Below are 12,383 nucleotides of genomic sequence, written 5' to 3'. Positions count from 1 at the left end.
TTATTATCATTATTATTATTTGGCTATTATTATTATTATTATTAATTTTATTTTTATTACTCTTATTATTATTATTATCATTTACTATTATCATTATTTCTATATTCATCATTATTAATATTACTTTATTATTATTATTATTATTATTATTATGGCTTGGTGTAGGGTTTTTATTAGAAGCCTATATATAGGCTCTTTCACACACGCACACAGGGGGGGGCGCAATCCAGCGCTAAGGGCAGGCCAAAAAAAAAAAACAAACACCAAAAGAAAAATTGTCATCTTATTCTTCTTCTTCTCCAAGAAGCTCCCACAACAGCCCTGAAGGCTCTGCTCCCTGCCAACAGCCATCCTTTCTTCTTCTCCTTCTTCCTTCTTCCTTCTTCTTCTTCTTCTTCTTTTTCTTCTTCTTCCTGCGGAGTCTCCTGCAACTCACGGCCATTCCTACTCTTTTCCATCTTCTCTCCTTCTCCCGGCGCACCCTGAATCCATTCTCCCTGCCTCCCTCTGCCTCTCTCCTCATCTCCCAAACTCCCTCCACGCCAATCGTCCCGCAACACCGACCAGTCCGACATCTCCTCTGAACCCAGCGCCAACGACTCCGCAGTACTGTACCACCAGAGTTCCCCTACTTCTCGGCCACAACCTGCTGAAACCCGAACCAACAGGCCTCCCTGCCGCCAGCTTCCCGTGAAGCTGCCCTCCGCAGCAGAACCAGCAGCAACGCCAGATCCATCCTCAGTCATCTCTGGCCACAGCTGGAACACTCCGGCCACCAGCCAGTCTTCCTCGGCTCCACCGCTGTTACACTAGCCCCCCAGGACCTCTGACCACCATCATAGCCCAGCACTCTGGTGACATCCTCTTCCAGCTCCGGCGGTAAACTCCTTTCATGCAAGCTACACACACGCGCACGTATATATGTAAAGTTTAATTTTTTTTTTTTTTATCATACATTTAATTGATGTTATATATATATACTAACTTTAATTTATTTTTTGCAGGATTTTTTTGTTTTTCATCTTGTGTAATAATATTTATTCAGGTTTTATATATATATTTGATGTTCATTTGTTTATTTATTAATTAATGAATTTATTTATTTATTTTTCTGTTTCTTTTCTTATTTTGACTTGTTTTAATATTTAAAGCTTAAGACTTCATTGTATAGGTGTTTATATTAATATGTTATTTATCGTAGTATGTAGTTAATATTCGCATTTAGGCTTTTTATTATATATATGTTAAATTTTTTAATATTATGTTCACGATCTCATTTAATCGCGGTGATGTTTGTTTAAAATTTTTGTGATAATTACTCTAAATACTAATTGGTTTTCTCTCATTTTTGTAGGTTTCCTTTTTATTTGTGGGGGGTGGTTTCAATTTTTAAATTTTGAATTGTACATATGTTAAATAGGTAACATTGTGGTTGATTGAATATTATTGTTAAAGTTTTAATTTTCTTATTGTCATATATTTTTTTAACAAATAGTATATTACTATTTAGGGTTGTAATTATGTTTTATTATTATTTAAGCATGTTTAGAGTTTCGATTGGTTTCTGCGTTTAAGATTTAATTTATTTCTATATGGCTTGTATACTAACTTTAGAGATTACATGTATATTGATCTTAAGTGTTTCCATAATTTCATTATCTTGGTGTCATCTTCATAATCGTGTAAGTACCTACTAATTTTAGAATTGATTTGTCTTCATATTGTATAGCTTGCACATTAATTGTAGGATTTGATTGTTTCCCAATTTCATTAGTGGTTTTGCATATTGGTTTTAGGGTTGATTTGTTTCCTTAATTGCATTAGTTGCTCCCATACTCATTATTGTATTTGGTATATTAATTTTAGGATTGATTTGTTTCCATATGTAGTATTGTATATTTACATATTAATTTTAGGACTTTACGTGTTTCCATGTATATATATTTTAGGGTTTTGATCAGTTTACATTGTTTTAGGTATTTTTAGGGTTTCCTTTATTACATGTAGTTATTATGGTATTATAGTTATGTATTGTGATATTTTTTATTTTATCTTAAAATATTTAGTACTAATTATTTTTGGTATCTTAATATATTTAGTATTAATTATTTTTAATATCTTAATACATTTAATATTAATTATTTTTGGTATCTTAATGTGTTTAATATTAATTATTTTCAGCATCTTAATATATTTAGTATTAATTATTTTTTTAGTATCTTAATACATTTGTGTTAATTATTTTTGGTATCTTAATATATTTAGTATTAATTACTTTTAGTATCTCGATATATTTAGTATTAATTATTATTATTTTTTTATAGTGTCTTTAGTGTCTTAATATATATAGTATCATGGTATTTCATTACTTACTTTGATATTTGTAATCTTTTAGCATATATGTATCCCTATTATTATTACATGTATTATGGTAATTTAATTTCTTAGTTTATTATCTTATTAATATATATTAAAACCTCCCATACTAGTATTTTCCTATAAAAATTTTATATACAATTTCAAAATTTGGGAGTGTGTTTTCTTAATTATTATCCCTATGATTTTAATGCTAGGGTATGAGCCTTTGGGTTTTTACGTACCTTTAGTTCTGAGGGAATATGTAAATATTTATATTTTGCATATATTTTTGTATTATTTATTTACTTATTTATTTATTCACTTTGCACATGTATTAATAAATTTACTAGAGGAGTAATTTTAAAGACTTTTTAAATTAACTTAGGGATAATTCTAAATTAATTAGGTACTGTTCGTAAGAACGAGCGTGTAGGGGATGCCCGTACCTTCCCCTCGCGTAACTGAACTTCCGACCTCAACTCTGGTAACGTAGGCCCATTCTACCCCTAACAGGGTAGTAATCATGTGTTCTAACCATACTAAAAGGTTAGTGGCGACTCCGACATTCCCTATTTTTCCTTGAAATTTAAAATTTATTTTTATTTCGCCGCCCGAGGCACACGCCCGCCGGGACGTCACGACAGGGTCCACAAGCCGTTTGAGGGTTACAGGAACCCGAGCTAGCAAGGCACCGGATATGTGGATCCGAGTTAGCGTACTAGAGGGGGTAACGTGCACCGGATGTAGGAATCTGAGCTAGCGTACCAAGAGAAGTGGGGCCCATAAACCATGTGGGGCCCATAAGCAATGTGGGGTCCACGAGCCATTTAAGGGTTATAGGAACCCGAGCCAGCAGGCACAAGCATGCAAACAGAGGTAACGTGCATTAGATGGAGGAATCCGAATTAGCGTACTAAAGGGGGTAACGTGCACCGAATGTAGGAACCCGAGTTAGCGTACCAAAGGGGGTAACGTGCACCGGATGTAGGAATCGGAGCTAGCGTACCAGGAGAAGTGGGGCCCACAAACCATGTGGGGCTCAATTGAGATATGTGGGGCCCACAAGCAATGTGGGGTCCACGAGCCATTTAAAAGGTTATAGGAACCTAAGCCAGCAGGCACAAGCATGCCAAAGGAGGTAACGTGCATCGGATGTAGGAATCCGAGCTAGCGTACTAGAGCGGGTAACATGCACCAGATGTAGGAACCTGAGCTAGCGTACCAAAGGGGGGTAACGTGTACCAGATGTAGGAATCCGAGCTAGCGTACCAAGAGAAGTGGGGCCCACAAACCATGTGGGGCCCAATTGAGATATGTGGGGTCCACGAGCCATTTAAGGGTTACAGGAACCCGAGCCAGCAGGCACAAGCATGTCAAAGGACGTAACGTGCATCGGATGTAAGAATCCGAACTAGCGTACCAGAGGGGGTAACATGCACTGAATTTAGGAATCTGAGCTAGCGTACCAAAATTTGTAACGTGCACTGGATGTAGGAATCCAAACTAGCCTACCAAGAGAAGTGGGGACCACAAACCATGTGGGGCCCACAAGCAATATGGGGTCCATGAGCCATTTAAGGGTTATAGGAACCCAAGCCAGCAGGCACAAGCATGCCAAAGGAGGTAACGTGCATTGGATGTAGGAATCCGAGCTAGCGTACCAGAGTGGGTAACATGCACCGGATGTAGGAACCCGAGCTAGCGTACCAAAGGGGGTAACGTGCACCGGATGTAGGAATCCGAGCTAGCGTACCAAGAGAAGTGGGGCCCACAAACCATGCGGGACCCACAAGCAATGTGGGGTCCACGAGCCATTTAAGGGTTATAGGAACCCGAGCAAGTAGGCACAAGCATGCCAAAGGAGGTAACGTGCATTGGATGTTGGAATTCGAGTTAGCGTACCAGAGCGGGTAACGTGCATCGGATGTAGGAACCCGAGCTAGCGTACTAAGAGAAGTGGGGCCCACAAATAATGTGGGGTCCACGAGCCATTTAAGGGTTATAGGAACCCGAGCCAGCAGGCACAAGCATGCCAAAGGAGGTAACGTGCATTTGATGTAGGAATCCGAGCTAGCATACCAGAGCGGGTAACGTGCACCGAATGTAGGAACCCGAGCTAACGTACCAAAGGGGGGTAACGTGCATCGGATGTAGGAATCCTAACTAGTGTACAAGGAGAAGTGGGGCCCACAACCATGTGAGGCCCAATTGAGATATGTGGGGTCCACAAAGATGTGTGGGGTCCACAAGCAGCATGGGACCTATTAGGATGTGTGGGGTCCACAAACAGAGTGGGACCTACAAGGAAGTGTGGGGCCCACAAATAGAGTGGGACCTACAAGGAAGTGTGGGGTCCACAAACCAGTGTGGGAAGGTTTGCCATGAGGTCTCCTTGAAAAGGCCTAGTTAAAATTAGGGTGTCTACAATTTGCCCAGCAAGAAGGGAGACGAGCAAACTCTCAGAGAAACAGACATTTTTTAGAGAGAAAAAAACCTCAGCAACTGCTTACGAGCTCACTCTCTCAGGAGTAAGGCGTGTTCAAGGAATACAGTAGAAGATTCATAGTTATCTTCAAGAGCTCGTTTTCGTTCTTGCAGATTCGGGATCAGACCAAACAAATCTCGCAGTTATAATCCTAATCGTGTAGTTATGAATTGCATGATCATATATATATATTTATTTATTTTTCTTTTTGTTATCTATATGAACTACAACCGGATCTTAGGACTATTCCACAAGTCCTTTCAGTAAATACCTTGTGCAAGCAAGAGGTAGGAAGAGGCAATGACTATCAAAAGGGAGTGAAAAGGAGAAATGACTAAGGGCATTTTACCAAGTTTGTTAAATTGGTGTGACAAGAAGAAGGCTTTCGAATGAACTCCACAAAAATAATAATAATAATAATAATAATAATAATAATAATAATAATAATAAAATCTTGCATGTGATATTCTTTGCTAATTCTGTCACAATAAGTCATTAAATTTTTAAAATATAGTTTTCTTTGTCTAGTAGGAAATTATGTTTGTGATGATATTCTATCACTTAATGACAAAAATTATTGTTACAAATAAATTTTAAATATTTAATATTCGTTTGTGACAACATTTATGATAAATTTGATTGCCAAAATTTTCTTTAATTATTGAAAACCTTTGTAGTTGCTAGGGGTGGCAAAATGGGTTAACGGGCCGGGTTCGGGTGGGTCACAAACGGGTCAAGGTTAAACAGGTTCGGGTTCGGGTTCAAGTTCGGGTTGACCTATTTATTAACAGGTGACTACTATGTAAAGCTAAATCCGCCCGTTTAATAAACGGGTTACCCATTTAAAAAATATAATTTATTTATTTTAAATTTTTTTTTAAATTTCATATAAAATGACATTTAAAAAAAAACCCTCCATTTTATTTTTAAATTGGTCATAAATGAACCCATCTAACCTATTCAATAAATGGGAGTTGACCCATTTATAAATGGGTCAAATTATATTAAAATCAACCTCGGTTTAAACGAGAAGGGTTACGGGTCACCTGTCAGGTTGCAATCCATTTTTTTTTTTGGATTACGCACCAGGTTTCCACGTGTCTGTTTTACGGTCCACGTGACTAATCCTGCGCCCCTTGAAGCCAATCCCACATTTCCAAAGGGAGGTAAATTTCAGAAATCCAAGGGCAGAAATGAATCCAGGAGGGTTTGAACACCTAATCTCATGAGAGGCAGTCCCGCAGCCCGCACTACCACCTGAACCACACCCTGGGGGTTTCGATCCATTTTGCCACCCCTAATAGTTGCTAATGCTGTTACTAAAGCCTAATTTTTTTACAATGATGACTTGTTATTTGCTTGGTCTTGATTCTAATTAGACATACAAACTAAACTAGGTCAAATTTCCAATTCTAAGCTTATGTTATGGGCTGTCTAAGAAAATAAGATGGTGAATTTGTACTTTTTCAAATTTAAAGAACAAACAATCTACACATGGATTAGTGAATATTTGAGTTTTGAATGAATAAAAAGTTATGCCAAACTCAAAAATATGTTAATTATAAGAAAGTCATATAGGAGTTCACACAAGCCATGTGGAATCCTTCAATTTGTATGACTTAGGAGTGTAAAAAGAGCAATTAATTTTAACAAATCATTAGATCCCAAATCTTTCTTATGATAGGCTTTTTTTTTTTTTTTTTCTAATGAAAACCCATCTCAAAAAGCCATTTATATATTCTCATTACATGCATGTAAGTAGAACAAACCACTTAATAAATTTTACTATTAGAAAATAAATTCACTTTTCTTGTTTTAATTTTTAAACTATCGAAAACACCCTAATAGCGACACCCTTATGCCTACCATAACTACTTCAACTCTTATTTATTTTCTGTATAATTATTTTTTGAAAATAAATAAAATTTTAGAGAAAGACATGGAACACTTACCGCGAGAATTGGGAATTGGGATATATTTTTTTAGAAAAATGAAAATATTTAGGCTCATTAGTTGTGAAAAATATTTTTTATTTTTTATTTTAATTTTTAAAAGATTTACAAAAAATTAACTAATTTTTCATTTTTATGAAATAAATTAGCAAAAATAAATAATTTTGACACTACTTGCTTTTGGATATATTTTATTTTTGATTTCTAAATGTTTAAATAATTACAAAAATGTCACCTTATTTTTTAATTTTTCAAATTTATGTAGAAAAGTTGAAAAATAATCTTTTTATTAATTTTTTAGATTTCAAACTCTTACTTTGCGAATGCGAACATGAAAATTGAATTTAATACTTTAATTTGTGTAACTTGCGTATAAAGTTTCTTCTAAAACAACGCATACTCAACTTCAAGTCCTAAAATCTATAAATCCAAATATTGTCTTATACAAATTTAGAAAAACTAGAAAAAATATTTTTGAAATTTAGAAATAAAAAAATTTGAAAAAAAAATTTATTTTTTTTTACATTTTTATTATAAATTTTTAGAAATTGAAAAATAGAAAATAGAGAAAAAAATATTTTCTATTTTAAATCAACACAAACTACTTCAAGTCCCAAAATCTATAAACCTAAATATTGTCCCATACAAATTTAGAAAAAACAAGAAAACAAGTTACTTTTTTCATTATTTTGAAATTTAAAATAAAAAAAAAAATTACGACACACAATTGAAAAAATCTTTATTTTTTACGTTTTTTATTACAAATTTTTAAAAATTAAAAATTAGAAAATAGAAAAATATATATATTTTTTTCCACAACTAAACCACCATCCATGTTGTCTATTTTTACAAAAAAGAGGGCTTGATTAGATTTGGGAATTGGGATAGAAAGACTACATCAATGTCCGAATATACCAAAAGCAGGATTCACAATGGTGAAGCCTCCGTCCACCAGAAGATTATGGCCGCTCACATATTTAGCCTCATCACTCCCCAAATAGAGCGCCGCCTCCGCCACATCCTCCGCCTTCAGAGTCACCCCTCTCAAATTCGAATACAGCCCCGACCCCCCCACATCGTACGTCTCGAAGAACTCCTTCGACATCCGCGTCGGCACCACGTACGGCGACACGCAGTTCACCCGAATCCCGTGCCGCCCTAGATCCACCGCCGCGTTCCGCGCCAGCCCCAGCACGCCGTGCTTCGAACTCGTGTACGCGTGCGACGCCACCCCGCCCACGGCGGAGCACACGCTCGCCGTCATAATTATGGCACCGCGGCGATTGGGGATCATCACCCGGGCGGCGTGCTTGGTGCCCAGGAAGGAGCCCACCAGGTTGACGCCCACGACGCGCTCGAAATCCGCCTTGTCGCCGTCGAGAATGGAGGGCTTGGCGGTACCCGTCACGCCGGCGTTGTTGAACATGATGTCCAGCGTGCCGTAGCTGGAGACGGCCGAGTTGACGGCGTTTTCGACTTGAGTTTCGTCGGTGACGTCGCAGTGGACGAAGGTGGAGGAGTCGGGCGGAAGGTCTCGGCAGACGGAACGGGCCAAGTCGTCTTCGACGTCTGCGATGACCACTCTGGCTCCGTGTTTGGTGAAGAGGCGTGCAGTGGCCTCGCCGATGCCTCTAGCGCCGCCGGTGATTAGCGCTACCTTCCCTTGTAGCCTATTGCACACTCAGTTGAGAAAATATATTGGGTAAAAACACTCGTTCCCCGAGAATCATAAATCTTTATTTCAAAAATAAATACTTCCCTTCCAAAAAAAAAATTATTTATTTTTTATAAAATACAAAAGAGATTTATATAGCTATTTTTTATATCGCGAGTTTTTTAAAACTTTACTTAAATTTTTGAAACCCTTAGTATTTTAGAGTTAACTTGATCATGTAATCAAATGAAAAAACAAAGAAAAAGCTCTAACATTCATTTCCTTCATGTAATCAATTTAAAAAACAAAGAAAAAACACTTTCCTAACACTAAGTAGTGGGTAGCGGTGCGTACCTTCTTGCAGCGGTCGAGAGGAGACAGACGCTTCCCATGGATATGCAACTTAACTCGGTACCCTCTTTCTCTTATATATATATATATATATATGATTGGAGGGGCCAGTACTGCTCTCACGTGTGAAAATTATGACGGATGGCGTATGGGTACTGCTGACGATATGGAGTTTTTTCAAGTTTTTTCTGATTTGTCTTTTTTTTTTTTTTATAACCTTTTAAATAATATATTTTTTGAAAAAATAATTCTCAGAATAATCCTAATGTAATCTTGTTATTCGGAATTATGAGATTTAAATAAGTCAAGTAGCGAGATTTGCTATGTGTTATTTCGAAAATTATTTTATAAAAAAACTATATTATTTAATATGTTTTTTTCTTTAAATAATAAATGGGGAAAAAACTTACTCACCCTCTCCTCTCTTTAGTAATGTTTTTTGTTGCCTCGAAAATCTACCAGCTAGCTAGCTAGCTACTCACCTACCCACCCACCCAACAATAGGGGTGAGCATAATTCGGTGAAAACCGAATTAATCGGATTAATCGGCCGAAATTGGCTGATTTGATTCGAGTAAAAAACCCGGTTCAGTCGGTTCGGTTAGAATTCTACAAATTTTCGGTTAATCGGTTTCAGTTCGGTTAACGGTAAAAAAATATCGGTTAACCAATTAACCGAATTACTAATAGTTTACATTTTTAATATAATTTATAATAGGGGCGAGCAGTGAACGCACTGAACGGCAGTCGAGCTTGGGGCCTGGGGGGAAAAAGGTCTTCATTCACAGTGGGGATTGGGGATTAGAGTTAGGGCTAGGTTTCTCACTTTCTCTGTGCTCTACCGATCTGCCCCGCAGGCCCGTAGCTCTCCATCGGACCACCTCTCGCCTCTCGGAGTCGGCAAATCCCCTCTGGCCTCTAGTCTCTTCGAGTCTTCGGCAGCTCGGCTCTCTAGAGTCCAGCCTCTCGACCCTCAGCGTCTCAACCACTAGCTCGCCGTGCAAACCCAGACCCCGTCACCCCAGTAACTCTTCCCCTTCTCCTCCTCCTCCTCCTCCTCTTCTTCTTCTTCTTCTTCTTCCACCTCGTAAAATATCATTTTTATTAATAAAATTAATAAATAAGATATATAATTAAGCTGGATTTGGTTTTTTATTTTTTTTTTATAATAATCAATTTTAAATAATTTCGGTTAAAATCGGTTAACCGAATCGGGTTCAGTTTCCTCCTCCAATTCGGTCGGTTCGGTTAATGGTATTATTTAACCGAATTTTTTGGTTAATTCGGTTAATTACCCGAATTTGGTCGAACCGACCGTTTGCTCACCCCTACCCAACAACCCACCCAAATACAATTTTAATGTCATTTTCAAAATATTTTTCTTAATATTAATATTAATATACAATAAAATGATTACAGAAATTAGGTTTAATGTGATTTGGATAATGTGCATGTGAAACTCTCTCTCTCTTTGGCTGTCACTCAGAGACGTAACGTCTCCTACCATTTAATTTATAGAGTAGGGCAAGGTGGGTGGGTAAGTTTTTTCCTCATTTATTATTTTAAAAAATATATATTAAATAATATTTTATTTTGGGAAAAATAATTCTTAGAATGACATGAAACAAATCTTCATTACTCCTAGTAGCGAGATTACGTCAGGGTTATTTCGAAAATTAATTTTCCAAAAAAAATATTATTTAATATATTTAAAAAAAAAACAAATTGGAAAAAAACTCGCACATAGAACAGAGTTTTTTCCCGATTTATCATTTTTTAAAAAATATATTTTAAATAATATTTTTTTTTTGGAAAATAATTTTCAGAATGACACGTGGCAAATCTCGCTACTTTAAGTAGCGAGATTACGTCAGAGTCATTCCCGAAATTATTTTCCCAAAAAAGGTATTATTGAATATATTTTTTTTAAAAAGATAAATAGGGAAAAAACTCGAGTTTTTTCTCATTTTATTATTATTTTATAATAAAATATTAAATGTATTTTATTTTACAAAAATTTTCCTGCTTAAACAAATCTCACAAGACCATCTTGCGAGATTTAAACGGCTAGGGGAATTGAGGTGCTGACGCATGACGGCCAAATCTCACAGGGTGGTCTTGCGAAATTTGTGTGGACATTTGCCCGCGTTTAGTTTATTGCTGGCACAAATCGCAGCTGCTTCTACCACCGCTGCATCTCTCTCTCTCTCTCTCTCTCTCTCTCTCTCTCTCTCTCTCTCTCTCTCTCTCTCTCTCTCTCTCTCTCCTATCTCTAGCTTGACAAGATCCCCATATCTGGGTTGAACCCAAACACTATCCGTCACGTACCCCACCACGACGCTATTTCTCTCCGACCTCGCACAAGGCAGCTCCCTCCTGGTCCTCCTCGTCACCGCCCATCAGAGTATTAATAATATAAAAATAAAAGAAAATAGTAAAAAATTGGCAATTGAAACAAAAATTTGACAACATAAATAAATTTATTTTTACAATATATTTCTTTATTATAGAAAAATAGAAATAAAAAATAAAAAATAACAGAGATACGAAACAAATCCTTAATTATTTACCCAGAGTTTTTTCCCGTTTTATTATTAAAAATAAATAAAATATTAAATAATACTCTGATTGGGAAAAAATTTCCTAAACTAATGCTCACGTAATCTCGCAGCTTGATGCTGCGAGATTTAAACTGATGGGCCATTGGCAAGGTGACGTGTGGCACGGAGGGGAGCAAATCTCGCAGGCAGCTGAAAGGTGGCGCGTGGCAGGGGCTTAGAAAATCTTGCAGCACCAAGCTGCGAGATTTGTCTTTGAAATGGCGCAGCGCTGTGACACGTGGAGAATCTCGCAAGATAGACCTGCGAGATTTGCTTCGTCTGTGTAAGCTCGGCTCGAGCTCGTAAGCGCTGTTTATGATCAACCTTTGGCTCGTGAACAACTCTCCCCACTGCTCCACTGTTGACCCTATGGGTCATACCCTGTTTTGATTATGACAAATACTCAGGTATTTAATGATTGCCAAGTTGATGTGCAGGTTTATCTTGGCAGTATCCTATGATGGCACCCGGAGACCCAAAGGAAAACGAAGACTCTGAAGACCCTTGATATAATTGATTTGTTGTAATTTATATTCGGGTCTGTAATATTTAAGTAGGAAAGGTCTGTAATAGTAAATAGGTCTTTGGTTTGTAATAAGCTCACACACATCACATGCATGATAATACGTAAACTCAAACAAACCATGAATGACAATGGACTTTAGAAAGACCTTAGGGTTTTCCAAAGGTCGACCGACACCGGACTTTTTCATGTCTTCAAATTGGACCCCAAGTGACCTTAGGACACACACATATTTCACATATGTTTGTTAGGCACTTGAATAGGACTTGTTTGGGTCAATACGAGACCGAAATGCACACTTGGTGCACTTTCGGTCGACCGGCCAAAACAGTTCATTTTTTACCTGGTCGACCGAACTGGCCCTGGGTCAACAGTTTGACCAAGGCCCGGTCGACCGAGCCCTTATAGTTCATTTGACCCTGGTCGACCGAACCACTTAGGAGTCAACATTTTGACCTCCC

General features: G+C 37.3%; 1 protein-coding gene across 1 annotated transcript; it reads right to left on the bottom strand.

Annotated features, from left to right (window-relative positions):
• Window positions 1-7,638: 7,638 nt before the first annotated feature.
• LOC131149829 (borneol dehydrogenase, mitochondrial-like) lies at window positions 7,639-8,862 on the bottom strand. The gene is made up of 2 exons (XM_058100596.1): window positions 8,804-8,862; window positions 7,639-8,465 (listed from the first exon to the last, which is right to left on the bottom strand). The coding sequence occupies exons 1-2, from the start codon at window positions 8,839-8,841 to the stop codon at window positions 7,694-7,696; spliced, it is 810 nt and encodes a 269-aa protein (XP_057956579.1). The 5' UTR covers window positions 8,842-8,862; the 3' UTR covers window positions 7,639-7,693.
• Between the last annotated feature and the right edge of the window lie 3,521 nt (window positions 8,863-12,383).

Source organism: Malania oleifera, chromosome 2 (assembly GCF_029873635.1).
Source record: "Malania oleifera isolate guangnan ecotype guangnan chromosome 2, ASM2987363v1, whole genome shotgun sequence".
NCBI classification, from domain to species: domain Eukaryota; kingdom Viridiplantae; phylum Streptophyta; class Magnoliopsida; order Santalales; family Ximeniaceae; genus Malania; species Malania oleifera.
This window is presented reverse-complemented; position numbering and strand designations above follow the sequence as displayed.

Excerpts from the sequence above, each read along its gene's own strand:
- LOC131149829 (XM_058100596.1), bottom strand. The coding sequence starts at position 8,841 with ATGGGAAGCGTCTGTCTCCTCTCGACCGCTGCAAGAAG. Across the intron at positions 8,466-8,803 it reads CTCTCGACCGCTGCAAGAAG|GCTACAAGGGAAGGTAGCGC; the intron begins GTACGCACCGCT and ends AGTGTGCAATAG.